Source organism: Pteropus alecto, unplaced genomic scaffold (assembly GCF_000325575.1).
Source record: "Pteropus alecto unplaced genomic scaffold, ASM32557v1 scaffold202, whole genome shotgun sequence".
In the NCBI taxonomy this organism is placed as follows: Eukaryota; Metazoa; Chordata; class Mammalia; order Chiroptera; family Pteropodidae; genus Pteropus; species Pteropus alecto.
The window spans coordinates 192,079-210,688 of record NW_006432451.1 but is presented as its reverse complement, the minus strand read 5'-3'; the positions used below and the strand labels follow the sequence as shown (position 1 = coordinate 210,688).

The 18,610-nt window shown below is 37.5% G+C and overlaps 1 protein-coding gene across 1 annotated transcript in view; it reads right to left on the bottom strand.

Moving 5' to 3' along the window:
- Positions 1-18,610, bottom strand: part of LOC102896343 (BTB/POZ domain-containing protein 9) — a 128,510-nt gene that overhangs the window by 60,040 nt on the left and 49,860 nt on the right. Inside the window, exon 4 of the mRNA XM_006907423.3 lies at positions 13,244-13,351. Coding sequence (XP_006907485.1) covers positions 13,244-13,351 — 108 coding nt within the window. The remainder of the gene's footprint in view (positions 1-13,243; positions 13,352-18,610) is intronic.

Here is an 18,610-nt window from a genome sequence, read left to right as displayed (position 1 = left end):
ATTGTATAAATTTGGATAAAGAGGTGAAAAGTATATGAGCTGAAAACACTAACTCCTTCCAAAGCAGCTGGTTAATGTGTGTAATTCCAGATGATCACTGCTCTGAAAGTACACTTTAAAACTTTGGAAGAAATATTTATTACTGATACTCAGTACATAATTTACAACACCATGGTGAAATTCACTTACATTCCATTTCAAGGGATCGTGAAAAGAAAATGTCAACTGTGGGGATAATATGCTTTATGGATCTTGGCTTAAAACAGAGGGAAAAAACACATATGCAAGTCTCTTTTGATAGAAGGAAATAGTCTAATAAATGGCCTAATGATCAGAGTAATGAATTTTTTTTTAAGTAGGCAATAGGAAGGAAAAGGGATGAAAAAGAGAGGCTAATATACTCTACGATCTGCATAATGAAGCCCTAGGCGATCTGGATTTGACCACTGGTATACAGACTATATTTTTAAAACCAGTTTTTAAAGTATGAATTATGATACAGATAATAGGCTGGACAACTTAACATTTTCTGGAGCAAATAGTAGTGATAGCAACGTAGGAAACCACACGAAAATATAAGTGGATTTCATTGTAATCTATAGTCTTCAGCATACCTTCTGGAAGGTGAGTCTATCTCTGATTTGTCCATGATGTGATTTTTAATATTGAAGTTCACAGGTTTCTTTGGTTGAGAAATCACCAGTTTCTCTAGCTACAATGTAGGTCAGTAGTAGGCAACTAGGCTCAAAATGTATCCTTTCAGAAAAATTTCCCTAACTCTATGCCATATTCTGATCATGTCTATGTTCTTACAGCTCTTATATACGTTCCTTTCTCTTTCTCTCTCTCTCTCTCTTCTTTTCTTTCTCTCTCTCTTTCTTTTCCTTCCTTCCTTCCTCTCCTTCTCTTCCTCCTCCTCCCCCTCGCCAGCCTCCCCTTCCCCCCCCCACCTCCTCCTCCTTTTACTATGGTCTTATAGGCCATACAGAATTCTGAGAAAAAGAGACTCAGAATCAGGACATCTGGGTTCTAATATGGACCCTTCCATTAGACAAGAACTTGGGAAGGTACTTGTGCCTTTTGTCTCAGATCTTCATCTGTAAAATGAGAGGCTTGGACTATAATTTCCAAGGTATTTTCAGTTACAATATTTTATGATTATAGAATCGTTTTGTAGTTTGCACTGCACATGCGTGTGCGTGTGTGTATGAGATGGCTCCCAAATGTTTGGAATGTGTATACCTGTAAGTTCCTTCAGAGGAGAAATGTCTTCCTGTCTCCTCAGTGTTTTCCCTCACAATGTAGCCTTTACCTACTAGGGTCACTTAAATATTAGATTGAATCAAAATTGGTTACCATAAACACAAATGGGGACATTAAAAGGGAGGAGCTGCTTTATGGGGAAAGATGACAACAAACTTAAGTTTAGACAGCTGAGTTTGAGAAGCCATTCTAGAAGGGGCCAACATTTAATGGGAAATATGATTATTTCTCGTGGCTGAAGCCATGAGAATAAATCAGACAGTCAAGAAAGGGCACCCTTTCAGCTCTAAAAATTGATTCTGTGTGCATGCTTGACCCCTGAATTCACAGGAACACTTCTTTTTTCCTTTTCCTTTTTTTTTAACCTAGGAAGAAAACACAGCCTCCTAGCACTCTGGGATACAGCTGAGTCAGCATTCATCACAGCATGGTTACCAAGAAAGCACTTCTCGTCAGGACCCAGAGACAAACTGATGCAGGTTACGTTAAGAAGCTATAATCATAACTACAGTGACCTTCCTCATAGGCTCTACTTTCCTCTATTGCAGGTGTGCATGCTGACCATCTATTTTTTTAACTGGATTTCTATGATGATTGTTATTCTGGTGTTTCTATGTGCTTAGTTTGCCTGCCTAAGTTAGGGTCATGTGATTTCTACTAGAGGCCCATTGAGGAGCAGACTGCATTGCTTTATTGGCAATGCCTATCTTGGGGAAGGGGTTAATCAAGGCTTGGTCATGGTAAGGGGTGACTCCCCAAAACCTCTCTGGACAGTAGTAGGGCTGTAGCCATCCTGAAACTATGGGAGGGATCCAGAGCTCGAGGATGCCAGAGTGGGGTCTTTTCTGTCAGAGGTATGTAGAATGCCTCAGCAAGTGGTTTAGAGTTCCTCTCCAAAGATTAAGGTCAGCTTTTTCTTTTTTTTTAAACCTTTTACTCTGAAAATCCAGAGAAGCAATTGAAACATATTAACCTGGCAAACTTGGGATTTTAAATCAAATCAATTTCCAAAGTGAAAGGGGCACAGCTGGCAAACAGTTTTCAAAGCACTTGGCCCCTCCATAAAGAAAAACTTTATTCTCTCTAAGAGTGCTTAAAAATAAAGGTAATGGACTTCCAGCTAGTAACCAATTTCAAGTGATAAACTGTTACTGGGGAATCCAAATCATTAACTTGAGGGGCAAGGATAGATGTGGAGACCAGAGAAAACTGAACCTCTGGTAATGATTGAATTTGTGGAATGAGGCTGTAAATGAATCAAGGATGACAGATCAATAACGAATTAATAAAGGGAAGTTGGGAAGACATATTCCTAGTCCATAAGGAGCGTGAGCGACTTTTGTCCTCTCACACAAACTTTCACTTGCATCTGAGCTGGGCTGGATAGACTTCCTGAATGGGCCTTGTGATAGCAACAGCTCCAGCTAGTATCAGGACAAATGAAACCAATATGTATGCATGATTGGAGACAGAGTGGTAGCACTCATCCATTCATTCGTTCGGACAACAATACAAGTGCTAGGTTCTTGCTAGGCTATCACGGATAAGAGTAAATAAAAAAGATCAAATCTCTGCTCTCATGGAGCTTAGACTCTAGTGGGGGAAGAACAACAGTAATTCAATAACCACACGAAGGAAAGTGTGATTTGAGCTGTGAAGGAAAGTAGCTCGGTTCAATGAGAGGGAAAAACAAAGTGATCTGATTTAGATGGGTGATCAGGGCAGACTTTCCAGAGAAAGTAGACCTTGAGCTAAGAACAAAAAGATAACGGGGGTTAATGAGACAAAGGGCAGTGGTGCAAGGCTCCAGATAAAGGCCATGGTATGAGAAAAGGCTCTGTGGGCGGATGAAGCATGACCCATGGTGAAATGTGAGAGGACGTCAGGCTGATGTGAACAGGGAGAGTACAATGTAGCATGAGTTTTGAGAGACAGGACGGGGCCAGATTGAGTAGGCACTCTAGGCCAAGTGAAGAATACTGGCCTTTATCAGAAGCAATGAGAAGCCAGTGAAGGGTTCTAAGCAGGTTTAACACCAGAGTTGCACTGGAAAAATGCCACTCTGACTACTAAGTAAACTTGAGGGCAGTGCAGAGAGAATGAGGGAAGCAGTTAGCAGAGAGAGGAGTAGAGAGGAGAGAGATGATGGTAGTTGGACTAGTATTGTCTTGATTGATTTTTGTCATTTGGAATGTAATATTAATATAAAAGTTATTTCTATAATAAAATAAAAATCCTGATCATGTACATTTTAAGTGTGCTCACACCGCTCACTGAGAAAGTTTTATTGAGGTATGCTTCATTTTATTTATAATAGGCATGGAAAAATTTATTATCCTCACAGAATAATGTGGCACCTGGATTAAGCAAGAAAGAGAGAAGGAGCTCTCAGCTTCTCTGTCCTAATCATTTGCTAGCCGGGGGAACTTCATTTCCTTCCAGTTCCTTCATCTGTCAAATATTCTGGGTGGGAGGAGCCTCTCCACTGGTGGTCGACAGAACCTGCTTATAGCTCTAAGTTTACAACTCAGTTCACACACTTAGCATCAAAATCTACTTTCCGCATGGCTTCCAATATATGGGTAAATTTTGCATAAAAACTTTCTGCAGTACAGAAGATAAGTCCCTTGTCTAGATGTGCAGGTATGAGTGACTGACTCTCTACTAATGTTTTCTACTTAAAAATATTCATCTACTGCTGGTAATTCATTACTCCATAAACAACAGTTTGATTAATAGGTATCTGCAAGCCTGGTTTAATAGATAGATACCTACTACAGGGCAGGCTCTGATATCTTATCATTAACACAGTGGTCTGCCTACTATCAGGCTTGTCTTCGTGTGTGTGTGTGTGTGTGTGTGTGTGTGTGTGTGTGTGTCTTTTATCTGAATTCTGTTATTTTTTTCATTTGCATTTTTTGCCATTCCTCTTTCAGGTATATGTGCCTTTATTGTTCAAGTTCTAAACCTCTTGACAAAATTAACACCAATGTTTGCCCTTAAAAAAAAACATGGGAAAGAACATGACTGGCTTTTTTTTCATTACTGTCAAATGCTGTGTAGAAAATGGAATTAAGTATGAAAAGAGAAAAATAAAATCTCCATCGAGCATTTTAAAAGTGACAATTACACAACCAGAGCCCATTAATTGGCTCACACTTCAAGAAGAAACAAGCAAGTACACTCTTCTAACCTCACAGGGAAGGGGTTCTGAGAAGAGCAATCCGTCTGTTACTACAGCAGTGACTTGCAAGAAATAGTAATACTTCAATACAGGATCTATGTGACGGTCAAGAGCTGCAATCTCACCCTGAAAACTAAAACTTGACACTAAAATGAACTTCTTCTCATCATCAGTCTCAATTGTGAAGACATTTCCTCCTTTAAAACCCACTTTCTTTTTATTGTATCACATTAGTGACCTCAAGCCCACTATATTCAACCCCCAGGTCACATGGTTAGCAGTGACCTCCTGGAACCAACTCAAGATTTACATTTTGTTAAGTGTCAGGCTAAATAACAAAGCTGGCAGAGGAAAGCTTTCTCAACTTTATCACTAACAATGGCATTGAAGATGCAGGAAATTGCAGGTAAGGTAAATAGCTTAGGCTTAAATGTGTCATTTTTCAATCTTGCTACACTTTGGGAAAGTTTACTGAGGCTCTAAGTCTCCACCTTTAATTTATCTCATTGCCCTCAACCACTGCAGCACTTAGAAAAAGAAAGAGAAACATGACTCCTTGTTCTAAGGTTCCCAGTGAATAAATAGCATCAGCTACAGAAACAGATCCCAGAACAGAACTTTGCCCTTCTCCAGGACTAAATGACAATACTGTCAGTGAGGGGGATACACTGCTTCTCAGATATGGGTATCATCATGCCGAAGACCACAGAGCAGACAAGCTGACCCCACAGAGGCCTTTCCAGGTGACACAGAGACTGTCAAAGTGCTTCTCAGGAAAGGTACAGGGGAGAAAATGTTTAAAGTTAGGATGCTATTGAAATTGCCTGATCCAAGGTGGTGCTCCATGGTTTCAAGTAGGCCGGGCCCCTGTGAGAAGGAAAACCCAGGTGGAAATGGACTTCTGAAGTCCTGGGGAAAGGTGAAAGGAAGAAGTACTCTCAGAGAACTATGTTTTAAGAGGCCCAAGAGGAGAAGTGTAAGGAAAATGTGGCTCATTTTCTTGATGGCTAATGATGCTGACTACCTTTTTGTGTGCTTACTGGCCATTTGTGTACCTTATTTGTAGAACTGTGTGTTCAGATACGTCATTAGCCATCAGGAAAATGCAAATCAAAACTACAATGAGATATCACTTCCTACCAATAAAAGAGACTGATAATAACAAGTGTTGGTGAGAATGTAGAGAAATCAGAACCCTAATACATTACTGATGGGAATATAAAATGGTAAAGCTGCTTTGCAAGCAGTCTAGCAGCTTCTCAAAAGGCGAAACATAAAGAGACCATATGACTCAGTCCACTCCTAAGTGTATACCTAATTGAAATCAAAACTTATGTCTACACAAAAATATGTTCATAATAGCATTATTCATAATAGCGAAAATGTGGAAACAACCCAAATGTCTATCAACTGATGAATGAATAAAAAGATGTGGTATATATCCATACAAAGGAAGATTATTAAGCAATAAAGAGAAATGAAATACTGATACATGCTACAACATGGATGTGCCTTGAACACATTAGGCTAATATGCCAGTCACAAAAGACTGTGTATTATATGATTCAGTGTACATGAAATATTCAGAATAGGTAGATCTAGAAAGACAGATAGTAGATTAGAGTGGTTGCACAGGACTAGGGGAGATAAAGGATTGGGAAGTGATTGCTAAGGGTTTCTTTTTAAGGTAAAGAACATGTTCTAAAATTGATTGTGGTGATAGTTGCTCTGAATATACTAAAAGCCATTTGAACTGTACACTTTACATGGGTGAAATGTATGATATATGAGTTATATCTCAATAAAGTTGTTTTTAAAAAGAAAAAAAAAGAAAGAAAATATGGCTCAGGTGTCCTTTTCAGAGAAGTACAACTTCTGCTTGGGGTAAGTGGTTTCAAGGTTCTGAAAAGCTACTAGGATATTGCTATGTACAGCACTTAATTTCTCTAATTTATTGCTGACAGTTAATAAACATGCCACTCTGCCAGCATATGCTACTCAAATAATGGCAAGGACAAATATCAACAAAACATTTATGGCTGAAGCAAGAAAAGAATCTTTTTAAAAGTTTTCTTTTTAATTTTAAAAGAAATACATATAAATTGGTCAAAATATAGAAAACTAGAAATAATTTCCATCATCTCAATACACAAAGGCAAGCATTATTAACATTTTGGCATCTTTCTTTCTGGCTTTCTTCTTTCACATTTTTTTTTCCTACTTGTGATAATACTCCTATAATTTTGTGCTCTGCTTTTAAAAATCTTATTATATAAGTATTTTCTTAAGTTATTAAAGTTATTAAGTTATTAAAAACTCTTTATGAGATCATTTTTAATGAACACTTAGGTTGGAGACAAAAACTTATTCAAAAGAGAATCTGGATAGTATGTCTGGCAGGCAGGCAGGCAGTCTGTGAGAAAATTAAGCTGAAAGCTGGAAATACTAGGCAGTTCTAATAATCTGACCACAGAGTTCTCAAGAGGAAAATAAAAATTTCAGTATTACCCAATTCTTTATATCTAATCATTTATATTTGCCGAAATGTTTGCCAAGGGCACGGTCTTGGGCAAATGATGTCTGAGATCACTAATGTTTTGGCAGATAGAATTATTAGTCACGACAAAGCAGAGAAATGGTTAAAAATGAACATAAACGAGATCAATATGTTAAGAAGCATACATTGGCAGGAAACAAGGCAGAGACATAACATGGAAGAAGTGCAGCCAGTCACAAGGAGGGAAATGAAAAGGATTTGGGGTCTCTGGGGAGTATCAACAGTCCGAGCAAAAGAGCTTTAGGGAATTCGAGTTCAAGATGGCCAACACCATAGGCACATTTACCTTTCTCCCTTCCTGAAAACCAATGAGATGACATCAAAGAAATACAAAGGGAATACATTCATAAAGGTGCTGCAAACTGGAGGGAAGGATATTAGCAAATCAAGATTTTGGGGGAATTTCTTAAAAAAAATGGTAGTGGATGAAATATTCATAAATCTAAGTGAAACTGGGCAGATTTCCACATTGAAGCAAAGTGGGCAGGATGGACATAAAACAACCCACAACAGCCATATCATTGTGAAATTTAAGAACTCCAAGGATGAAAAAAAGATCCTATAGTTTTCTACAGGGAAAAATAAATTACTACAGAGAATAAAAATCAGATTATATCAGATTTCTCATTGGCAACATTAGATGTTAGATGGCAATAAATCCAAGCTTTCAAAACTCTGGAGGAACTGAACTCTATACCCAGTCAACCTATGGTTCAGGCATGCACAATTCTGAAAATTTGATTTCCATATACCCTTTCTGAAAAACATTTCCTATGGATTCACTCTGCAATGCCTTTGAGGGATCTTCTTAAAGAAGACCCAACCAAGTCATATATTTGGCTTCAAATTTACCCAGGAGAGAGAACAGGAAGCACAGCATGTAGTCTACACAACTGTACAGGAGCTATTCATGCTGGCATGCAGGTGATAACTCAGGTGATAGTATATAAGACTCACATTGGCAGGTGTGGAGCCACTCTGGCTTAGAATATTATAAACTGAAACTATTAATCTCTTGTAATAGCTCCATAAACACAGATCCCAGAATTTTCATGAGAGACTTGCCTAATCACGAAAGTCAGGGCACTCAGAAAACCCAAAGCTATGGCTTTCAACCAGTCCTCCCAGGCCAGGTACAATTTACCAATTAGGGGTAATTTTTGTCATAAGCAATACTGCCTAATTACACAGCTGACATTCCACTTCCATCAAGTTTTCAGGCAAAGAGATCTAGAAAGTAACTAACTGGGTCCTAGGTCAATATCTCCTGCAAAGGAAAAGGGGTTTTGGTAACCTTTATCCACATTTTACAAAGAGAAAAAGAAATCCAAGAAACAGTGGAACCAACCTAGACAGGAAAGAATAAATTTTAGGATCATAGCTGTAGAGTAGGCCTAGGAAGCAGTCTGTTCAAAAATTAAACAATAAGTAAATGGTATGCTTCAGAAGCTTCTGTAACAGGTAAAAGAGGCAATTAGGAATTGTACTAAAAAAAAAAAAACAAAAAACCTGACTAATATGAGGCTATTTATTATTTGTGTAATAATTCTGAGTACTTGTAAGAAAATCTAATCTACTTGATCTGAATACAGTACAATTCTTCTAAGAGGGGCACAAATTTAGTGACAGAATATTTCCTTCATGGTAGATCCAATGAATTATTAGATCTGTAGTTAACAATGTTTATATAGTTAAAATATCATAATGAATTCTTAGTGGTTTTCTCTTTTCAGGATCAATTTATACTTAACGCATGAAAGATTTAACTATAATACAGAACAGAAGATAAGTATCATAAATCTTTACAGTGTCGATGTGGTAGGACAGCTAACAGAAGATGGGGAGAGACAGAGGGAAATGTAGTGGTGATAATTTCTTTATTAATAAGTAGAAAGTCAAGAAATATTGTCCATAATTGATGGGTCAGAAAATAGAGATTTAAGTATATTGCTTAATTTTAAAAAGTAAGTAAGAGCAGAACTAAAAAGAAAAACATAACTAACGAAAAATGAAGAGTGGTTAAGTGAGACAAATTCCTCATTTTTTTATTGCAAGGAGTTAGTAAAGCTGATAAGTTAATGAACTGATATAAAATATTATTTATAGTCGAGAAGTTAAACTAAAAAAATAGTCAAAAGTAGTTACTTCTGAGGAATGGAACAGAAAATGGGAAGGTAAAATTTTACTTTTCACTTTTTTTCTTATGTTGTTTAATTTTCCATGGGCATGTTTTAAATTTATAATAAAAAGACCGATGTTAGTATCTTACTGTATTGATACAAATTTAGGGTTCAACAATTTAGAAGACAGTAGCAAAAAGGAATCAAAGATTGGAAAGTGAAGTTTTTTGAAATAAAGCTAAAGGGTACAAGATTAGATTAGATGAAAAAAAGAGGAGTAAAAAGTAATTTTATAAAATCAGTCAATACATTTGAGAAAACATGAAAAAACCCTTGAAGGCATTATGCTAAGTGAAATAAGTCAGACAGCAAAAGACATATATGGTATGATCTCACTTATATCTAAATCTAAAACAAAGAACAAACAAACAAAAAAACCCCGAGGCTCAGAGAAACAGAACAAATTGGTAGTTGTCAGAGGCAGAAGGTGGGCGAAATTGATGAAGATGGTCAAAAGGTACAAACTTCCAGTTATAAGATAAATAAGTTTTGGGGATGTAATGTTCATTCATGGTGACTATAGTTAACAACACTGCACTGTAATATCTGAAAATGCAAAGAGATTATATCTTGAAAGTTATCACAAGAAAAAATACTATAATTATATGAGGTAACAGATATTTAACTAAATTTGTTGTGGTAATCATTTTGCAATACACATATATCAAATCATAATGTTGTATTCCTAAAATTTTCTTTATCAACTATATCTCAATAAAGTTGGGAAAAAATCCCCCAAAATCAGTCTATACAAAAACAGGGTTCTCTATGATAGAAAATGAGCCTTTATCCTGAAAGCAACACACACACCGCACACACACACACTCCCCCAGAAGCGGAGGGACTTGCAGGGAGACACTGAAGAATCTCATTCCCTAGGTACTTTTCAGAGGACAGTAAAAACCTTCCCTATGATTTCTTGACTAGGTAGAACGCTATCAAGAGGCAGGGCTGTGATCTTTAAAGATCGTTTAGAATTTCATTTATAAAATGGTTCACATTTTTTATTTCAATAAAAAGCAAGTTATAATTCTTGACGCTAATAGAATCCTCTCTTGAGAATTGCTCTGGAGTATACTTGTTAAAAAGGAAAGGTATACTTCTTTTATCATCTGCATATCTTTTGTTATATTTCTTAAGACCTAATACAAAAATAGAAGACACAATTCAGGTTATGACTATAAACATTAAATCATAACCTTTGGATCCAATGATTCTTAGAGAGTTAACAGGCACTTGCCTTCTTGCTACTAGTCTTGTTCTTCTAATATATTATTTATTTATTAATTTGTAAAACATTGCTGTAGCATCTAAGTGGGAACATACAAAGTTACAAACATAAATTATTTAAACCCACCAACTAATAGAAACAAAAAATGAAAAAGGGGAAAACTATATGTTGACTTAATGTAAAGCTACTGGTCATTTAGTTTTTGTTAAAAACCCACATTGGATAACGTCTTCAATAGGGGGACATAAAAGAAAGAGACGAGGAATCCAATTTGTAACACATAAAATGACATTAGAGGCAGGAGATGGTAAGCAGTGAGATGTGTAAAGATGACGAGCTCTGAGGCAGCAGAGGGTCTGGCCTATGAGCTGCACACCTAATAAGCAGTGGCTCTGGGAAGACAAATGGGCAGCTGTCCATGGGCCTTGAAGGCTTTCCTTCTATATAAAAAGGGTTCTAGAACAAGTTAACCACTTAGTTTCCCAGTTTCCACTTTCTAGCTTGGTTTAGCTCTCTTTGTTAATGCTTTGAGTACTAGGAGGCAATGCAGTACAGTAGAAAGAGCCTTTCATTTTCTCTTTATAAAATTAGGTCAATATCTCACAAGATGTTTTGTATTCAGGACAAAATGAGATAAAATATGTGAAAGTATTGGAATACTAGTTACTAAATAGCTGTTAGTTTTCATGTGTTATGGTAGAGAGAGGGCTACAAGAATTTTGTGTTCCCCTGAGAAGGCGTTGCCCAGCCAGGAACCGACTACGTTTCCCAGCCCTGCTAGGCATGTACTATGACATGCCTATGGCAATTGACTGGTTCTCTCTGATGCAATGCAAATGGTTCACTACACCCAGGCCCAGGCTATTCAGAACCAGGCATAGCATCTCTCTGTTCTTATCTCAACTGTCAGCCAGATGCATAGGATGTGGCTGAGGCCCTCGGTGATGACAATCACCTGTGGGTTCCTCAATCATCTGTGGAGAAGAGCCACTTGACAACCAGGAACAGCCGTACTGACTATTACACGACTGAGAAACAAACCATTGTGTTAAGCCATGGAAATATTGAAGCCACATTTGTTATAGCAGCAAGTGTTACCCTAACTGATATAAACATGCTATATAATAATTACTATAATAATAATGGTAAGAGTGTCAGACATTGCATCAAATAAGCCATCATTGATGCTATTACAAAATCTTGGCCAAGTAAGTACATGAAAAGATGTTCAATGTCATTAGCCATCAGGAAAATGCAAAGCAAAACTGCAATGAGATGCCACTTCACTCCCACTAGAATGGCTATGAACAAAAGGAATAGGCAGTAACAAGTCCTGGCAAGAATGTGGAGAGATTGGAACCCTCACACATTGCTGGTAAGAATGCAAAATGGTGCAGCTGCTGTGGAAAAGTTTGGAAATTCCTCAAAATTTAAACATAGAGTTACCATTAGACCCAGTACTTCTACTCTAATTCTAGGTATATACCGAAGAGAACTGAAAACATATGTTAAAATGAAAACTTGTATAGGAATGTTCATAGCAGCAATAGTCATTATAGCCAAAAGGTAGAAATAATTCAAATGTTCATCAATTGATGAATAGAGAAACAAAATGTGACATATATATCTCCATATGATGAAATGTTTTTTTAGTCATAAAAAGGAATGAAGTACTGATACGTGCAATAACATGAATGAACCTTCGAAACATTATGCTAAGAGAAAGAAGCCAAGAACAAAATATCACATATTAAGCGATTCCATTTATATAAAATGCCTGGAATATACAAATCTATAGGACACAAAGTAGATCGTTAGGTGGTGGGGCTGAGAGAGCTAGAGGGAAATTGCAATGGGTAGAGGGGGACTGGAATGGGTAGGTTTATTTTGGGGGTGATGAAATGTTCTAGAACATGAGATAGTAGTGATGGTTGCACAACTTTGAATATACTGAAAACTACTGAATTGTACAATTTTAAAAGGATGAATTTTATAATATGTGAATCACATCTCAATTAAAAAAAAAAAAAGAAATCTCAGCTATTTGCTTTATCTTGCCTGCCAAAGAATCCGGCACTGTACAAAAAGGCACTGAGGTCTTTTCAGGTAAAGACTGGGAGAGGGCCTGAAGGAACCTTCTAGGATGCTGGACATGTGCTGTTTCGATCTGAGCAGTAGTTACATGAGTAAATACACATGTCAATATTCATTCGAGGCATGATTCTCGGCTGGTCAGAACTAGCAGACTCCTTCCTCCTGGCTTCACCCCACAACCAGGTAAGCTCCAACAGAGCCCCAGTGCCCTATGCATGAAATGCCCCTGTTCGCCTATGAAGAACCTAAGGTACAAACTTTTCTCAGTTTGACTAACAGTGTAGCTAACGTGGAAATAAGGATTTAAAGCTAACCCTGAGAATGATACAGGGGTGGGGTATAGGATAGAGTCCCAGAATAACTACTAAAGTGTGTACTGCATCAGCAAAATTCTCTAAGGAAGAAAAAAGTCCTAAAGGGGTAGTATGGGATGTGGGGGGAGGACCCAAGAGAGGACTACATATGGAAAGTATCTTTCTTTTTCCTGCTTAGGTACATGCCATTTTCAAAATTCAAGTTGAAATCACAAAATAAGGAACGCCTGTTTGGTCATATAAAGGAAATTATTGTTTAAGTACGTGATAGTCAAGACTGAAGTAAAGGATCATCGGAATGTTTTCAACCTTCAAATAAGGTATACTTGGTGATTTCATGAATCATCATTGCAATGTTCTGAATCCACTGGAAAGATTGCCTTTTAAATTGGAATAAATTCCTCAAAGGATGTCACTTACTTGCAGGAGACTTTCGTTCTGTCAGCCACCATGGTCCACTGTTGCTGGTTGGTGGAAACCTCAACATAGTAGCTATAGCTTCGATCGTCGCAGTCCCAAAGTAGTAACCTGAACAGAAGGAAATACGAGGGTGCTGTGAACGTTCTCACTGTCTGTTTCCTTAGGCTGCAGGCACAAGGGAACCCATGTCCACCCCACCCCTCTTACTTGCCTTTGCCCACCACACTTCCAGGACTGGAGAAAGAAAGTGAAACCCCAATGAGTTTGATGAGAGAAGGCAGAGTAAGTCTGCAGCAAGAGGTTTGTCTCTTCAGGAATTTATTTCACAAGTCACCCCATCCCAGGCAGCCTCCAACGCCCAAGAGGCAAGGCTCTTCTGATTGGCTCACTAGGGAGAAGACATCACCCAATCTTCCTTCCTGATTCTTACAACTCCCATCTTCAGTCAGCTGGGCTGTCCAAAGGTAACATCCCGAGACCACTGTTCATGGGGGAATCTGTGCTTTCTAATAGGCAATAACTAATGTGTCCCAATGATCTTAATTATCACATTTTAGGTTCCTTCTCATTCTTACCCAACTTTTTGTTTGTATAGCTTTGGTAAGATTATCTGGTTTGGAGATACTGACAAACATATTCATTAGCAAAACTTTCTGTTATTTAGAAATTGATTACCTTGCATCTGTTCTTCTTATTTCCCGCCCCACCATCCCTTTTTAGCCCAGATAAGAACCTAAGCATTGACTATATTATTCCATTTACATAAAACTCAAAAGAGACAGTTTATTTGACAGGAATCAGAATCGGAATAGTGGTTACCTCTCAGGGAGGCAATGACTGGGAAAGGATATGAGGGAATCTTCTAGGATGGTGGAAATGTGCTAGTTTTGATCTGAGTGGTAGTTACTATACATAAAAGATCTGTACACTGTATGTGTGCTATTCTTCAATTTAAAAAAGCAGAATTAAAAAACTCTAAAAATTGTAATACAGGATCAGACTACAGCATCCTGCTTCTGAAAGTATACAGTATGAGGTCATTGTTTTCTATTATTTCATCCTCATAAGTCCTTCTTATACAAGATCTGTATCTTACTGTTTTACAGTTGCTCATGCACATCTGCTTCCTCCACCAACTAGAAAGATAGTGAGCTCCTAGAAGGCAGTACCTATGTCTTACTGGTTTTCTACACCTAGTACTCAGTATAGTGTCTCACATAGAGCCTACATTCAATGAATGTTTGCTGAGCAAATACGTTATTTGTAACAATAACAATGGTAATGATAACAATGATTATCATAATGATCGACAATCCTTTAATGTTTACTGTGTACCACGCCCTATATTAAGTGCTCTATGTAATTTAGCTGATCAAATCCTTCCAAAAATCTTTTTAGCAAACATTATTCTTCTCATCAAATTACAGATGGTGAAAGTGAGGCTTAAAGCTGTAAAGTAACTTGTCTAAACTCAAACAGCAGTGATGGTCAATACTGAGTTCCAACCTGGTGTCCTGAACAAAGCCTACTTCTGTAATCCCTTTATCAAATGTTTTCTTTTCTTCTACTGTATATGGCTGGGTCATAGTTTACAACTGGTAACCTACCACTCTACAAAAGTAATTCACATTATTTCCCCTTAATCTTACAATTATAATCAATGACAATCCTTTGTATGTGGTTCCGTTTAGTGTTACCTATAAAGCTATTATTGAGGATTAGAAATGGCATCGTGTTCCCCTTTCCCTTTACCCTTTGTTTCTTGTTTTCAATTATAAATTTTTTGCTCTCGATGACTAAATCCACAATACCTAATATTTTGAAATTCATCTTTTAAGTAGAGAAAAATATTAAAAGGTTTTGGAAAGCATAAACAGATTATACCTACTGATTCTCTTTAATTCACCGGAGTATTTAACCTCTCGGAGTACTGAGTGAATCAGACAGGATTCTACCCTATTGTCCAATAATTCTACTCTTAGATTATACCAGTTTGCCTGATAAGAAGCTGAATCATTTCCCTCATTAGTCATTTCCTCAAATATTATTTTAGCCTTTCCGCGCTTTTATGCAGTTAGCCCACACTAATTTATATTTATGTTGAGTAACTTTTAAAAGTGTATTTTTTGTTTCTATGTTTGTATGGTTCTCAAGATAATTGCAAGCCTGTTAAGAAAGTCCATTGATCCTTTTCTTTTAAAAAAAAATTCTACTCCAAACATGTGCTCTGTTCATAGTGTAAGTTTCATACACGTTTTGGGCTGAAATCATTCATAACCCAGCCGAAGTAGATTAAAACCAGAAAAAAATTTCAAATTAATTAATCATTTTCTTTACTTAACAGGTCTGGTAACAGGTTTTTTGGGAGACAATGTTGCAGCTATTTCCCCAATGGATTATTTAATTTATTTATGGAGAGCGAGGTTTATCATAATGCCTCTCCTTCTGGAAAACAATGAGTTAGTGTTCCTACCAGTGTATCCAAATGAAAATAATCAGTCCCTTTTGGGATAGAATCTAACCAGATCTTAAAATATTTAACGGGAAAAGACTGCCTCGAGGATATGAGCTATGGAGAAGATAAAAAGGAAGACCAATTATGAGTATCATAAATGTTCTAGAAGAGATTCTTGGAGCGCCAGCATATTTAAAGAATTTTTAAAGTTATACATATTGTGTCCCATAGCAGCTTATTCTATAAGTTCCTCCAATTTGTTTTGAGGCAAATTATGTTAAAATGATGCATTATCTGTAATTCTAGTAATTTTGTAAATACATACACATGGTGCAAATTATTTGTAACTTGCTTGTTTTGCTGTATGATCTATTATGAGTACTTTTTTGTATCATCAAATATTCTTCCTCTTCATATGTACTGGCTTCATAGAATTTCACTGTATGGATGCCCCATAATTTATTTAATCAGTTTCTTATTATTGGGAACTTAGGCAATTGATAGCATTGCACTGTTATGAAAACTCTGTGCTGAATGTTCTTATAAGCTAAATCTATGATTATTGCCTTTGAAAGTTTCTGTAAGTGAAACTTCTGGAGCAGGGCACGTGAGGCCTTGATATGTATTAGAAAATAGCTGCACATCTTTCCGCTTTCCCCTTTCCCCCAAACAAAAGTCTATATCAATTTATCCTCACACTACCAGCAGTGTAGAACAAATCCCATTTCTATGTGTCACCACCAATATCATGCATTATCTTTAAAACTACTGTCAATTTGAAAGACAAAATATATCTCAATACGTACTTTAATTTGCAGCTTTTTACTTATATTGAACTTGAACATTTTACCCATTTTCTACTTATATTTATCCTTTTGTTAATGACTTACAAGATGCCCTCTATATTTTAAGGATATTAATCTGCTGCCTATCATAGTTCACATGCTGAAGATATTAATTTTTATTAGCCTAGTCTATCGATCTTTACCTCAGTAATTTCTCCTGGCCTAAAGTCTTTTTTCTGAACAGCAGCCAAATGCACATACTGGTTGAGACGTCTCTTCTCTATTCCTCTATTAAGAGCCCCTGGGAGCTGAAAATGTGGGGTCACGGTGACCCCTGAGTGGGAAAGGGACACTGATGGATCTGAGGTTATCAGGCCCAGGGCTAAGACTCACCTACACTTTGGAGTTGTTAAGAGATATTCTAATTCATTTGCCAGGATGCGTATTTAATTGGAATTATGGTTTAGCCAGGAATGAAAAACCCTTTGTTGATTCAACTGAAAAAAAGCAAGCACAGCTTATGGACAGTAAAGGGAAATCTGGCTATATTTATTTTTTTCATGGAGAGGAATTTTGTTCTAATAAGGTACAACCGCAAAGCCCACCAACTCCCTTCACTTCTTTCCCTGCCAGCAAAGTCTGTTCAGATAGTCTTTCCACTTGCAACAACACAGATATTTCCGACTTGTAATCTGTTGAAGAACGTTTCCCAGTGAGCTCACCCCAGGACAGATGCACTCCCGCACTCCTACCGCTTTAACCTAGATGGGCTCCTTAACCATAGGCCCTACATCTACATGCCTCCACCCCTGCATCAAAAGCCATTTTCAAAAGGGGCTGAACAAAGGAAGCCGCTGGACAAGATCTACTGATGCAGATCGGGTCTGTGTTTAGCTGTTGCCACAAACCCCTCTACCTAATGAGCACTGCATGAAATGCCTGGTGATATGCAATGTCTCCTCCATCTTCCCTTATTCTCATTGTGGAGTTTCCCTTAAAAGCAGTAAAATGCTGGGCTTTTTAAAATTGATTAACATGTGATTTTTGCCTACATCTTCCATAAATGCTCTGGCTGGCTGCATACCATTGATTACTGGGGTTCAGTTTACAGCAACTAATTGCTCTCCTTGCTGGTGTTTTGATACAAAATTCAATAGCGAATATGTTTTCAAAACTTGTCTTTGCGGCTTGAGTCATAAGTGACTTGAGGCAAACCCAGTGGACTGAGCTTTCCCTTCTTTAAAATAATTGCTCTCTCATCAGTCTGTGAAGAAAGTTTCCAAATTGTAGCATTCTAATTGGAGGGTCTGCATTATGCATGCGATGACAAACTATGTTGTGCTGAATGGCATTTTTTCCCATCTCTTTCTTAGGGGATTAATTCTGTGCCAAGACTGTGCACAATGGCTAAGGTTTAACAGTTGAGATCAACAGCTTCTCCACTGAATTGGTGTGTCTACTAGATCAGGAGCAAGTGTGTTTTGCCAGTTTCTAATTGTCCTCTGTTTGTGGGAGACACCACTGGAAGGGCCTGGGGCCACAACTGCTGCTATTGTACTTTTCTCATTTGGGTGAAAACAGATAAATAAGAGAAGATTAACTACCAAGATATTAGTAATATAAGAATAGTTGTTCACCAAATCCATTTCTAATCTCTCTTCATTAAAGATCTTCAGAAATTAAATTCTTGGAAATAAACAATTCGACAATTCAAGTATTTACTGAGTACTGACTATATGACATTAGGCTTAACTTATGTGTACTTCAGTTTCATCCCTTGTGAAATTAAAGGACTAGATTTGATGGTTTCTAAGGGCTCTTTGAGTTTTAACATTTTATAATTCTCTGCAACAGCATATGTAGTAAAGGTTGTTTTTTGGCATCTTTGTCCATTACATACTAACTCCTCTCTTTGAGAATGTTTCTGGTCCAACCTTGAGGTAAACATGGGGTGGGTGTGTGGGGTGGGGGGTGGGGGTGGGGGGCGTATAGAAATACTTGATGGATAGAGCTAATCGGTCCCAGATGAGGCTTTCTTCCGAAAGAGCATGTGCACCACTGACCACTGCTTGAAGACCTTGGGAGTCTCTATCTCTGTCACGAGGACAGACCTTCTGGGGGGGGACC